The sequence below is a fragment of the Pavona decussata genome, unplaced genomic scaffold, assembly GCF_977016875.1.
Source record: "Pavona decussata unplaced genomic scaffold, jaPavDecu1.1 SCAFFOLD_114, whole genome shotgun sequence".
Lineage (NCBI taxonomy): Eukaryota > Metazoa > Cnidaria > Anthozoa > Scleractinia > Agariciidae > Pavona > Pavona decussata.
In genome coordinates this window covers 2170792-2185816 of record NW_028145528.1, presented here as the reverse complement: position 1 = coordinate 2185816, position 15025 = coordinate 2170792, and the positions used below count along the sequence as shown (strand labels likewise).

The window sequence follows — 15025 nt, the reverse complement described above, 5'->3', positions numbered from 1 at the left end:
AAACCACAACTTCAATATTAACAAGTTACACAATAGCACAAAACCACCGGTCCAGAACGAAGTAGATGCATAAATAGAAAGTGACTCAGTTAGGATCGCGAAAATTACATTTTCCCAAAAGTGACTAAGATGGGGTCTATAACTGGCTACAAAAAAGACTATAATGGGGCAGGGGCTCTGAGAGGCCAGCGGCACATACCCAGCAAAACTGAACCCAAGTACCCCCCCCCCCCCCGGGTTCCCTGTCCATTCGTTTTTAAAAGCCTTAAATTGAGTGTTGCCATTCGGATTCTCATAGAACCCGTCGTTACAATGAAGAAACGTTTTGTAAGGCCATCCCTATAAAATGTTTCATTTCCCATCGCCCCGTCTCTTGTGATGGTGGGTCGGTCGGTCGGGCAAAAAAAAAAAAAAAAAAAAGAATGGACAGTTAAAGGGGTGTGGGTTTTAGAGAAGGCTGGGCTGCTAAGTACGAAAGCCTGGTTACAAAGTCATCACGAAAACGTGGCCTTTTCGTTCGTTATTCGTTATCTACAATAAAACGTGGTATCGATGTTAATTAAAGACAAGGACATCACATCATACCAATTGTTGTTAATAAAACAAGATCGTGTGCTTGTAAATTAAAGTATTTGCTTCTTTGACTAGTGAATCTGGAATTTTTTTTTTTTAAGTTAGCGAAAAAATGGGTCGGTCGGGCGACGGGAAACGAAACATTTTATTGGGATGGCCTAATAAAAATATAACTGTTTAAAACTATCCAAAACATGACCCCTTTAAGCCTTCATGACGTTAAGTATCAATGACGTTTACTTTTATCTCTTGCTTTTATAACACGACATGTTAAAGTTGAAATAGAAAGCAGCACACTCATTCTCTCGCTTCATCCTTCAGATTTGCCTGCTGCCTTTGCGATGTTGGAGAAGACACAAATGCCTGCCAACAAAGGGTGTCGTTCTGCCTCTTCCGGCTCCATGGCATTTGGGTGTTGATGAGTCACGACTGAGGCACTCTTTTAAATAGCATCAAATCAGGAGGATTGACAATTTGTTCATTGATTTTTATGTAAATTTCCGAACTTTTTTAATATAATCGAACAGGGACAAACAAATTGAATACTGTAACCGTCGATAACTGCTAAAATAAATGGCGAATGGGATTTAAATTATCAACTGTTTATCGTTTCCTTTGGTTTTCGTTTCAGCGCGTGCCGTTCATGCATCTTAGTTGGTGCTGATCCGACAGCACTTGGTTGCCGTGTGCTGGACGTATCTGACCATTGCTTTTCAAAGAGTGCCGGGTATCGTTATCCAATCAGTAAATCACTATCAGGCAAATAAAATAAGTAGAAAGTTTTCTGACTGAATCCTGAATCGGTGTGGACCGTGAATCGTACCCGAGAAGTCAAAACTGTACTGATGTATTTTTATGAATTGGAATTTCATTGTTTAGTGATTTAGAGCCTGAGTTGAGTTATTTTAATTGCTTGACGTAAAAAACGTTTCTGTCGGATAACGTACAAATTGAATATAATAAGATTAACATTACGGTCACAAGTTCTGACAATTCTTGCTGACCTTGGCTTGGACCACCGTGTTAATTTTGCTCCTTAGTCTGTTGTTTTTAACTGTCGATCTTTTCATGATTTTTATTGGATACTTGTGAACTTAACGTGTGGTTGGGTTTAACGTGTGGTTGGGTTTTCTGAGTTGAGTGGTAAATGAGTTTCTAGTGAGAGTTTACCCACTTCACGAGTCAAGTTTGGGAAATGCCTACCAACAAAAGATGTCTTCACCACTGCCTCTTCCGGCTTCAGGGAATATAAGTGTTGAAAAGTCACGAGTGAGACACTTTTTTAAATAGCTTCAAATCAGGAGGATTGACAATTTGTTCATTAGGTTTTTAATATAATCGAACAGGCACAAACAAATTGAATACACCGTCGATAACTGCTACGATAAATGGCGAATGAAATTAAAATTATCAACTTTTTGTCGTTTCCTTTGGTTTTCTTTTCAGTGCGTGCCGTTCACGCATTTTAGTTGGTGCTGATCCGACAGCACTCGGTTGTCGTGTGCTGGCCATATCTGACCATTGCTTTTCAAAGAGTGCCGGGTATCGTTATCCACTCAGTATATCACTATCAGGCAAATAAAATAAGTAGAAAATTTTCTGTATGAATCCTGAATCGGTGTGGACCATGATATCGTACCCAAGAAGTCAAGGCTGCCTGACATAATTTCATGAAGTGGAATTTCATTATTTAGTACTTTAGAGAGTTGAGTTATTTTAGTTGCTTGACGTAAGAACTTGTGACCGTCATGTTAATCTTATGATTCAAGGTCTACGTTATCCGACAAAAATGTTTAAGTAGTTTTTTTTAAAACAATTAAAAGTGTTTTCGTCTAATGATGGATTAATTTGGTGTGTTAACAATAGCTCACGAGAGAGACACGCTTGGCACATGGTTCTTGCTGACCTTGGGTTGGACCACCGTGTAAATTTTGGTCCTTTGTCTGTTGTTTTGGAACTGTCGTTCTTTCCACGATTTTCGTTGGCTACCTGTGAATTTAATGTGTGGTTGAGTATGTTTATTTGCGTTTTCGTAGTTGAGTGGTAAATGAGTTTCTAGTGAAATATTTCACAGACAGTTAACCCAAACATGTCTTCAAATTAGAGTATTTAATTGCGAACACTCGAGCTTTTTGTTAGAGTTAGTTAAAGGTTGTCAGTTGTCAGTTCTCAGTTGTACCAAGCCGAGTAAAGAGAAACCTGAAAATGTAATTAGAGTCTTATCAGAGTCTCGGTACTTCCACCGCTTAAAGCCAAGCAAGTGTTCAACAGTATTATCAAAGCCATTTCATCTTGCAACAGCCCATGACAAGGGCAAGAACTTCTTTTCCCACGAAAAGATATGACGTAAATTTTCTGAGGTATTTGCAAACAACATGATCGTCCTGTCTCAACAAATCGCATAACTTCCCTAACATAAACAGCTTTGAAATCACTTTAGGACTTTATTGTTGTCCTTTGATTGCTTATTTAAACTGTTAGAGTTTCCAAGGTCCCCTGAAATAATCCGTTCTAAAATAAATCTACTCCGGAAAAGGTTGACTCCAAGGCTTAGTATGGGATATAGAGTCTCCGGATTATGAGCTCCTGGTTTATCGCGATCCTGGGGGATCTTCCCATTACGCTCAGACGTCAATATAAAGTCGTATTGCCGTCTCAAAATGACGGTTTCTGATTGGCTCAAAAACTGTCATGTAAGCATGACAGCACGGCACTGCTTGTGAACGGTTGTTCCCCCGGCCGAAGAGTTCGCATAACTGGGCTTCCCTTTAACAGATGTTGGAGTCTAGGCTTTCGAAAAAGATTGTTTTGCCCCGTGAACGAAGTTATCAAGCTAGTGCAGTGCTCCACATAATTATAAACAAAACGATTCCTGAGAAACGTTGAATGAATTGACTGTAAAATTTAAGGTAGCAGCTGTTTCAACCGCTTTCTGGGCTCCATAAAACAAACCCAAAGCCAGCACTCGCAAAGTTCACTTGCTTGGTTTCACATGAGTTCGCAGAATGATCATTCTCGTCCCCTGAATGGCTCGCGGTGATTTCACTGCTGTTGCGCGTGCGGGTTTCCCCCGAAATTAGCGCATGCGCGATACAACTTTCATTGAGGTCGCAAAAAGAGACATTTAGGCCCCAAATTCTCAAAAAGTAGTCGTACAACCCATGCCCAAATTTTAAGAACTGGCAAAACTCACCAAGTATTAACCTCAGGCAGTTTTTTGTAGAAATCTGTAAGACAGATTTTTAGTAATTTAAAATATGGCTAAATTACGGCATTTTCCTCTGTGGTGAAAATTCTGTGTTACGGGTTTTTGTTTTCTTTTGCAGAAATGTTTATTCATGGATACTCTTCAAATCCTGAGATTTTGAGCTAGGGTCGTACGGCTAGTTTTGGAGGTGGAAACGCCCAAAACATCTAGTTTCCAGTCCTTCTCCGAGAAATCGGCCTGCTATTTTTGTTGTTTTAGAGCTTGTCAAAATCGTTTCGAGATGAAAATCATCTTTTCTCACTGTTGTAGTAACAAACAACACCAAAAATAGTTCCTCCTTTCTGTTTCCTTCGCAATGGAATGATATCTTATTTTATCTACTGAAAACTGTAGTAAGCCACCTTAAATGGGTTCGGCGCGCACAGATCAAAATTTTACTTCTTTGAATGAACATGCGACGTTGGATGGTGTTGTTTATTTCTTTTCATTTGAGTTTACAAAGCTTCTGACACTGTTCAAGGACCACTTATAATATTTTTTTGTGGCGAACATGTACCATGATACAGCGGATACAACTTTTTTCTTGAAGGTAAGTGAAAATTCGATGAAGAGAAATTTACTTAAAAGGCTTTCTCGAGTGTGAAAGCGGCCACGGTAAATAACAATGAGCTTAAATTCCAATAAATTATGGCTTTTTCAAAGCAAAAGGATCTGTTTCTTTCCTGATGTCTCTTATCTCTAGAAAAATTTGCTCCAAGAGCTCTGTTGCGTTCTCTTTCATGGCTCAGGTCTGTCAATTTGATCTTCTTGTCGTAGCGCCGAACGGCAGACTCGGTAATTTTTACAGTATTCTTCGCCGCTTGGTCTCTTTCAAATTTCTGAATCTCCACGGCATCTAAGCTAGGATAACAGCGCTCTGTTTTCGTTTTTGGGTACTAGTATGGTTGCTCTTTTTTATTTTTGCTTCTGGTTGTGAGGTTTATTCATCACTGTTTTCATGTTCTTGTTTATATCTCGGCGGTAACAAATTTTCAAGAAAATTTACCGGTAAAATGTTCAAACCTACTAGTTCGTCTATTTCATCAATGGTAGGTGCTTTATGGACTGTAAATTTTTGCATTTTCTTTGTTTTGACGTAAAAATTAAAGCCAAAAATTCAAATAACCCGCCCCGAGAAAACATTTCGCGTACGGATATTACCATGACTACAGTTTAACTGAAGTAAGAATTTCTCTTTCAATCAGCGCACGATTTGTACTTTATCCGTTTACTTTCTCCAACAAAATGTCAGTATCGCGATAAAAAACTAAATTCGATTTTGAGACGGCAATACGACTTTATATTGACGGCGTTGGGAGAAAATATATTCCGTATTGGGCTCCGTCGCTTCGCGACTCCGCCCAATACGGAATATATTTTCTCCCAACTAGCCGTCAATATAAAGTCGTATTGCCGTCTCAAAATCGAATTTAGCTTATAATAATTAACTCAAGGGCTATTTGAAAATCGTGCGACATGTTATCAGTGAAGTACATTTGCTCCCCGGTGGATATTCGCTCTTAGAACAACTTGTGCCTGAATGAGCTATGCTGATGTTTTATAGAGTACTCACGTCTGACAACGGAGCTGCTTTTCCACAGAACGGTTTTATACGGCCACCTCCAAGTCGTTCTGACTTGGTTTGGAGAGCACGAGAGAAGCGTGAGAGTTGCTCGACTGAGACGTAGCCGTGATCAACTCTAGCTTCCTGAGTGCTCTCCAAACTTCCCATAACTCCATATACGCACAGCTAAAAGCATGCACCTATTCTTTTATAACATGCAGTGACAACAAAGTAGTCCGCGGAAAATTCTCTCAATGTCTGTTCAGAAATACAAAGGTTCTTAATGGCTGGTCTGAACGAGAATGTTTCATCTGAAATTGTCAATGAAAATTTGCTGCTTTGAATTAGTTTAAAGTCAGTGAAAATGTAGACAATCGAGTTTCCAAGCCCACAGAATGTTTATTATAAGTACCCAAATGTTCAAATCAAAGTTAAAAGCTTGAACTAGGGTTTCGATTCATCGCGATGTTTACGTTGGGCACGGTACAGTTGGAGAAGACTCAGTTCCAAGAAAACATTGGGTGGTTCCTCACTATTTACGTCCATTTCTGGAGAAACTTCGTAGACACTAAGCGCCAGGTAAGCGACGGAAACCCGAGTTTGTCTGATTTGCACACGTCATCTCAGTTATAGACGCACCGCCGTACGTATGTTGAGAAATGTACTATGATGACGCCAACAGGAATTAGATTGGGAAGTACGCGCGCTATGTTTTAAAACAATATGGTATCCATGATCTAAAACTTTATCAGATCATGACCCTCCCTTCACCTTACATAATCAAGCCTCCTTTGATGCAATGTGGTAACTCTCGGAATGACAAACGAGTGTTTATATTACGTTGTAGAAGGTGCAGTGTTTTGTTCTCACTTTTGACTCTGAGGGTGAAATCTTAAAGTGGGACCATTCAAATATAAAATGCTCAATAGTACATTTCTCAACTCAAGAAAAATTAAACTTATGACGTTCTCACTCTGTCCAAAGGTCTTTTATCATAGCAAAATCATTTAAACGTACAATGAGCTTCTTAGGTCGCTGCGATTTTACGATAAACAGCTAGAATAAAGCACAAACGAGGCCAAGGAAAAGGCCAGAAAAACTGTTGCAAGCCTCCTTGAAATCTCTGTAAATTGTCTCTTTACCTCGTCTCGAGTTTTAACTTTACTTTCAAACTTGAACTAAAAACTAACACTGAAAACGCCTTTGAACAGGTGAAACTAAAACATTTTTTACAATTTTTTGGTTTAGAGCTAATCGTGTACAGTGTGCTTATCGTGCGCCTAAAGTGTAAAGAGCTGACCAACAACGAGCTTCTTTTGTACAAGCATTACTTCAGTAATTCGTTAAATTTTCTGCCTAAACTACTAATAAAAATAGATTTGTAACACACACCTAGAAATAGAAAACCATAAATATCAAATTAGAAGGCGCCATCTTTTTAATAGCAGAACGTATGACAACATACAATTGCCTCCATTTTGCACATTCTAATATTGCTCTGCAAATTCTTATACTTTCCACAAAATCGTCAAATAGTGGACTAATAACCTGCTGGGTTAACATTCTAATCCTGCTCTACTCCCTATGATAATTAAGATAAATATATTACATGAATTTATAAGTTAACAATTATATTTATTTAATAATCTGATATTTGTAAATAGTTTGTATGATCTTTTTGTACTTCTCGATGAAGTACTATACTTATTCACTCTAAATAGACTAGTCATAATTTAAAAGCAAAGCGATTAGTGTGCTTCTTAATGACACAATGGATTATTGTAAAACATGCTATTAAAAAGAAAATAGCTACATTGTTATTTAATGTCACAAGACTATAAAATCTGCTGTTGAAAATTTATATTCCTGACTGCACCGTACAGATTTCACAACTAGGAACTAATTATGCCTGGTAAAAAACCTGTCACTACGAATAGCCAAAAAACGTATTGTTTCAACGGAATAATGGTTGAGTTTTGTGAACAATAACCCTACAAGTTCAAAGAAACTACAGGTAGTATTTACTATGTTTGACTGCGGATGGCTAGGATGGAAGTGAATTGCAACTTGAAAAAATTGGCCAACTATTTTCAAGTTCTACTTGTGTACTTTAGACAAGTCGCTTAAAACTCATTATACTTTAGGAGAAAACCCCTTAATATTTTCTTCCCAGTCTTGTAAGAACAATTTCACGTTACAAAACATGTTCTTTGAAAAAAAATTGAGCAGTTTTGACCAAAAAACAGCAAGATCGCCGTGACAGTGCCGCTTTAAGAGCCTATAAACTGTTCCATTGTTTGGTGCTGGACATACACTCGATTGCAAAAACGTTGACACCTAAAAAGCATAAACCATGAACGATGGGACCCAACGGATTTGTGGATAGTGTTTAAAAATTGGCTCTTGTTGGCCAACTTGACCCTTTAAGGAAAGCTTGGACAGTTGCCATCAATGACCACGTCCAACATATTTTGGTTATCAACCGTCGCAGGAGAATAGAATATTATGCAAATAAATTTAGAACACTTATACCCATAAAGCCATTGGGTCTCATCGTTCACGGTTTATGCTTTTTAGGTGTCAACGTTTTTGCAATCGAGTGTATACTCCTGAGAGGAGGGGGATGCATGGTGGGGGTAATCCTCAGAATTTTTGGTGGGAGTGTACGACTCAGTTCTCCAAACCCTGGCCCTATTTCACACCAAAACATTTTATTTTCAGGTACATGTAACCTTTTTCAGACTTGGTCTGAATAAAATTCAAACCCATTTTAAGACCTTGGCCCAGTAAATCAGATTATTTGGAGAGTTTATACATGTATTAAGATGACAGTGGAGGCTTTAGCAACAATTTTGGAGTCTTGTCAGTTCTACCAGCTTGAAGCTGGCCACAAAACCAATAACCTTTGTTTAAAATGCTGTGTGTTGGTAACAGCAAAAAAATATGCTGAGAATAAGCAAGTCGTAGATGTTTATAATTATAATATGCTGAATTCTACACGCATTTTGATTGGTTCTTACTTATGATCTATTGGAGGACAGACGCGTAGATAACGTCACCATTAATAAATTTTGGTTCTTTATTATATGAAACAAAAAGATTCCATGTTGCTCTGCATCTGTTCAGTAATAGATCACAGAAGACGTGAAAATGTGGTAAGAACATCAGTGACACACTCGGCTGCGCCTGGTGTGCCACTTGTTTGACGTCATCTGTGATCTATTACTGAACAGATGCACGGCAAGATGGAATCTGTTTATTAAATGTAGCCTTAAAGGGGAAGTATCATGGGGTTTTTAATATCTTTTGTTAAAAATGATAAAATAAGACCTTCAATCAGCTGCCAAATAATTCTAGAATGACGAGAGGAGAGAAATCAACTCAATTCTTGAAAGGAACAACTCGTGATCTGTTCTAGCGCATTTTGGAAACAAAAGTGTCCTAACATTTTTCAAGTTTCAATCCAAATCGGTCTACTCTGTCTCTGGCCAGAGGCACTAATCGACAGTTTTATTGCACTGGGGTGATAATTTATAACAAACTTGACAATTATTCCTTTGTTTCTGCCGACAGACAAACGTTTTTGGGTTTTGAAATGACGGCAAATTTCCGTGATACTTCCCCTTAAAGCTGAAACACAAACTTGTGCGTATCACCTATCCAGGTACAAACGAATCCTTCACTTGACTTCTAGCTGCTTGTATTTGTAGGGTTCCCGCTCATTCCTAGTTCTGAATGTTCTTATGAGGTACATCAATGCAGTGACATCCAACAAAACTCCAGCAATTAAGGCTTGCCAATACTCTTTAGGATGCAGGTAACACATAACAGACAAACAAGCATACAACAATGATTTCTTCCAGTTATCCACAGCCAGCAGGTACTTCCACAGTGTGTGAGCACAGCTCTCCTCCCTGAGGGAAAAAATTTTAGCTCTCAGTGAAATTTTAGGAGGGTAGTCAAGACTTCATAAAAACTACGAGGCAAGGGACTCATCCTTGGCGTAAAGCCCTGCCAAACTCACAAAGTGGTGTAAAACAAAGAAAAACAAAAAGAATAAACTCAGATAGAACGATAGCATCTGAGACAACATATCGTACACAAAAACAATAACTCATTAACAGCTAAGTTCAAATCAGTACAAGAAGCCACTCTCACAAAAGTGTCAAGATATAGTTTTTAAAGCTTAGAAATAAATGCATGAAAAACAAGGTCTTGAAAGCACATGGAAAAATGTTGATGCAAGTAGTATTGAGCCATTCTTATTGACCAATCAAATTGGAGAACATGACCAATTTTTCCACAAGGTAATGAACAAATTCACCCCCTCTTTAATGCATGTCATTGTATGTATTTGACACTTTTATAAAGGAAACATCTAAAGAGCTTTCCAGGGTTCATGCTAACCAACAACCTTTTTTAAGACAAACCATAATATTACATGTATGTGTACACATTGACTTAAATGATTCAAGTTAAAGACTGAGGTGTTTCATCACAGATGGTACCATATCAAGATTCAGTTTTCTACCCCTAAGAAAATGAAAATTTTCTCTAATTTTTTTTTTCTACATTGTTGACAGCCAGTGACTGTCCCTGACTCCATGAGAAAACTAACTTTTTAATTTGTGACTTGTCAACTCTTAATGATAAGATCAGCGCTGAAGCTTACATATTCAATGCTTAACTTTTTCTTTTGCGAAAACAAGTTAGTGCTTATCAACAATAGCACTACAGTGTAAATTGCCTCCTAAATTTTTACAATTATTTTCCTAATTCATAATACATGCAGTGTTTCTCTGAAGCTGAATTTCATTAAAGGTTCCAATCTATCTCCCTTGAATGTTAACAATTTCTCTGCTCTTGCAATGTACGACAAACAAACTATTAGATCAAGGTACACCTGTATGTTGTATCCACAGCTCTCATTAAGGACAACAACCCATAACCTCTATTAAGGCTGAACTTGTACATGTAACATCAATGGGACATTGACGTCACAAGTGATCTAGACTGTTGATCAGGTTCATCTTAGTTACAAATGAACCAGTTTGTTATGGGTACAAGGCTCAATGCAATATGTGACTCAAAACTTGAATGACAGCCCAAACAACACTCTGTTCAAGTGGCTCCTTTAATCTACTTGCAACTGGTAAATCTAGTGCAAGGGACGCAGCATTCCAACTTACATAAAGTTGTGGATCTACCACTAGCTATAGACTGTAATTAAAAATAGCTAACTATCAATATGTTAACTGTTTTACGCCAAGATTCCAACCTTGTTTGGAGATAAAATCTCCAGGTCCACGTGACCTTAAAAAATGAAAGCTATTGTACCAATGGTACTGACCACTACCATAACGTTTTACAAGGCTGTCCTTATTACAGTCAATCCATGTCACGCATGACCAGTATTTCCAAGAATGAAATGAACATTCAAATTCCTCTTTGTGATGTCTGGCATTTGAATTGAATGTTGATCATTTCTCTGGAAATCTTTCTGAAAAAGACACATTACAGTAACTGAAAAAAAAGAAGGATTCAAAATACTTGGGAAAAAATTGTTATTCTGGAAATACAGTGTACTTAATGCTGTGATGTAAAGAAAAATTCATAGCTTTATACCGTCAGGGACATTTCTATGAGAACTCTAAAATCTTGTTGCCAATGTTCAAGACTGACACATAAATTTCAAAACTTCATTCAAATTTCAAAAATACTAGTCACACATGACGTGGATTTACTGTAACATTCAACTGAAAGCAACCAAGCAGGGCTTCTCTGTGGAGCGACTTATTACATCATGTATCTTGCACAAGGTCATTCTTCTCAGTCTGTGGATGAAATTCTAAAGCATATCCATCTGTTGGGCAGTACTTCCCTGTGGTGTTGTTTATTATTTCCTAATGTTGAACAAGGTAATCCAAACTTCCTGGAAGCCAGTATGCATGACATTCTTAACTTTGACTGTTAAAATGAAAGTTTCTACAGTATGTAGAACTTTACTGTATCACTACTGTTCAGTCTTGAATATTTGTCTAGAATTTTCTTCCTTGTGTTAAGCTTGGGTACTCCTGAGAATGCAAGAGATGAAATGATTGTAATTTACTGCATGTTAAGTATCTACATCACCTGCAACAAAAGCATTTATCCAAAATGAAAGTGATCTCGAAAAATGTGACAGCTAAACCACAGATCCTGTAAAATAGCAAACCAAAAATTGTGTTAGGTTTTAACATACTTTCACTTTATTAGGTGACTGTCACGCAGTAGTTTGACCACAACTTCTAGAAATTCCTGGGAATTTTTTTTCTTTCGCCTTTTTTTTTCCCACAGGATCATCACCCATCCTAGACTTCCAGGTGTAGCTCGGTCAAACAGTACCATCGAGGGTGCAGAGAAAATTCTTTTTTCTACAGAACTGAATACTATTACACTTAAATACACTGGCAGCCCAAGCTCAATATCCATTAACTTTAGCGTGAAAACAATGTATACCATAGACTTCTTCAAAAATTTGTTTTTGAAGAGATGTGCTAATAGACTTGAATAGATTGAGATTGTGATTCAAGTGAGCAGGGATGTCAGGCAAAATAAGAGGAGAAAATATAATGGAGAAACGTCTGAGGGAGTTCAGAGCTCATTCGCTTATTTTTTTGGGGTGCCGCAAAGTCAATCGGCTGTTAAAGCAATGGTTAAATAGTAAACTTAGACGGATCAAAGTAGCCATATTTGAGGTCTCTGTGGTGCATCGGTTATTACATTATCAACTTCTGGTATGATGTCAAGTAGCATAACTGAAGATTGGCAAACCAATGTCAATGCTATCTTTCTGATAAAAACTATTCAATTAGTGCAATTGCATTAAGCCTTTCTGGCTTTCTTGTATGCAAAATGAAACAGAATAATTTCTCAAAGTGTACTTGATTGAGCACCTATTATCTGAATTTTTGCTAAACATCAGAAATGGATATAAACTAAAAGCATGTTGATGTTTTGAACAGTTTCATGTAGCCAGCTATGCAAGACAAAGAATAAAGATTTGAATGTATAAAATTATGTAACAAATGTAATATAAATTACTTTTATAATTTAAAGATAATACCTTGACATTAATGATGCTGAATGAAAATATTATAATTAAAGTCTTGATGCACTTACATAAGGTATGCTGCTATTCTCTTATCATCACTGTCAGCCATATAAACTCCCGTCCACCATAGTGCTTGGAAAAAATTTCATTAATATAATTAATAATCATGTGTATAATTGCTCAAAAAAAAAAACTCATTAGTCCAAGTATGTTCCGGTTCTTAATACTACATGTAGAGGACCCAGTTGTTCAAGAGATGATTAACGCTAATCCACGATTAAAAGTTAACCAAGGTTTTCATCTTGCTTGTTGGAAATGTTAGAAACCCAGTTTTATACAACTCTGTTTGCACATAATAATGTCTGGCTCAGGGGAAGTGGGGGGAGGGTACTCATGTATATTAGTGATGGAAAGGTGTGAAGACCTGTTTGGGTTTTAAATTAGTCACCTGAAACTGTTTGGGAGTTTTAATGATTCTGGTAGACTTCTTTTGGGTGGAACGATTCTGGTATGAAGTTTTTGATCCCATTGTTAATCTATTGAGGTGACCTACACCATTTACAACATTTTACATGGTTGGTCGAGAGCACAAAAGAACAACAACGGAACAATGCTCCCAGCCCTAAAAAACAATGCAGCTGCAGGATATCAGGGTCCAGTGAAAATAGAGCTTTTGAAAGGTGTAGGTCTACTGAACTTGGTTGGACCTCTTTTGTGTCCAATATCTTGGCCACAATCATTCACACTTCCCTATCAGTAATGTACCTGGGTACCTCCACTGGGATATCTGGCTAGTCACCACCTTTTCAACTTCACCTTATCAATTTTATTTTGTCTCAACATATTTCAGCAGAAGCTTGGCTATTCACTTCTACCCATCCACAGCATGGAAATTTTTTTTTTTTTCACACCAGTTAAAAATTGGTTGCACAGGTGTATGTTTAAACTAAGTTAAATGTATCAGCATCACAGAGATGTCTATGTATAGAAATCACTCAGTGTAAACTGACCTACAAGTATAGCCATGAAGGTTCATCAATGAAAGAAACAAAAAGATTTCTACACAGCCATGGTTAGGGTGCCTCACTTCAAATTGCTATCACTACTGACTGGAATTTTTCAGTAGCCCAAGTTATTACTCCTTGGCCATGTTTGTAAATAGCCAGCCGGTCTGCCTCCTGCCAGTTGGGATTTTTAACCATGTTCATATGTTCAATTTACATGTACATTATTTCTTCCTGAAGTTTAATGCTCGGCCCTACTAGCACTTGACCTAAATACACTACTGAGAGTAAATAAAGGTAATAAAAGTCATCATCATCATCATCATCATCATTATCATTATTATTATCATTGTTATTATCATTATCATCATCATTATTAGCCCCATACGTTAATTATAGATGTACGACTGTTATACTAACCCTCTTCCAAAAATGGCGAGCATGAATAAAGCTTGAGTTGCAAAATGTCAAAACATAATTCATGCATTGGGCTGTGCGGAGATCTTTCCCTTTGTACCGCTAGAGCTCTAACCAATCTCATCCACGGACGATAGATTAAATAAAGTAACCTTAGCCCAGTTACAACTGTTATAATCTTCAACCTTTATAACAGCATTGAATTGACTTACAGAGCTTTCAAGTTTACTCTACGAGCGTTAAGAATGAAGAATACACACATATTCTAGTTTCCTTAAACAAGTCAAGTAAGATACAAAACTCAGCTTTACCTGCACTGGTGAAAAGGCCTACGATTCGAGTAATTGAAGTGAAATGTCGGATGATAAACGGACGTTCAGCAGGAGCTTCCATTTTCCATTCAGACCAAAGTCGCCATAAACTATTGCGAATGTCGACGGAAGCTGGGAAGACAGTATCTTACGGTAAAAAATATAAATTCAAAAGACCATCACGCAGTTTTATCAATTCAAGTGGACAACAGAGAACCTGTTTTCGTGGCAGTGGACATCAACAAGGCGTTCTTACCCGACGCGATGGACTGGTTGCTAGTGCCCAATCTACCCATTGGTTCCCATTGGCAATGTCGGCCGTTACATGTAATGTCGGCCGATGGTTGAGTGATATAAACACACCTTCAATTAAATTTTCTGAGTTGACATCCCGAAGGAAACAAGTTGACAAAGGATAGGCTGGTATCAATACAGGCCCTGTGTAATTTATGACTACTACAATATGTACAAAAAAAGTAAGAGGTGAATAAAAAAAAAACAGTTAAACATCGCATTTGATTAAAAACAGCAACCAAGTCTTGTAATTAAAGGGGCAGTATCATGGGAGATCGATGGGAGATACCATTATTTTTGGCCAAAATTAACTAAATTTAAACTTTGAACACTGTGTTAATTAATTTCTCAATCGCTAATTTAAAGAAATATTAATAGTGTTTCTGAGACGAAAGGTTGAACCAAAATATAGTACAACCGGCGATTTTTAGTGCGTTACAACAGCGAAATTTGAAAACGTCTGCCAGACGTTTTCAAATTTGAACCCCTCTCTATCTTGGTCATCTGGCAGCGAAAATATCC

The 15025-nt window shown here is 37.5% G+C and overlaps 1 protein-coding gene and 1 long non-coding RNA gene across 3 annotated transcripts in view; one reads left to right on the top strand and one right to left on the bottom strand.

Moving 5' to 3' along the window:
* Window positions 1–1177, top strand: part of LOC146470147 (uncharacterized) — a 40758-nt gene extending 39581 nt beyond the window's left edge. For both annotated transcript variants that reach the window (XR_014867070.1, XR_014867069.1), the window contains exon 3: window positions 895–1177. This is a non-coding gene — a long non-coding RNA (uncharacterized LOC146470147). The remainder of the gene's footprint in view (window positions 1–894) is intronic.
* A 5622-nt stretch (window positions 1178–6799) lies between these two features.
* Window positions 6800–14481, bottom strand: LOC146470146 (transmembrane protein 72-like). Its single transcript, XM_085122221.1, has 4 exons — window positions 14210–14481; window positions 12546–12609; window positions 11517–11582; window positions 6800–9298 (listed from the first exon to the last, which is right to left on the bottom strand). The coding sequence occupies exons 1-4, from the start codon at window positions 14289–14291 to the stop codon at window positions 9064–9066; spliced, it is 447 nt and encodes a 148-aa protein (XP_084978347.1). The 5' UTR covers window positions 14292–14481; the 3' UTR covers window positions 6800–9063.
* Window positions 14482–15025: the final 544 nt, after the last annotated feature.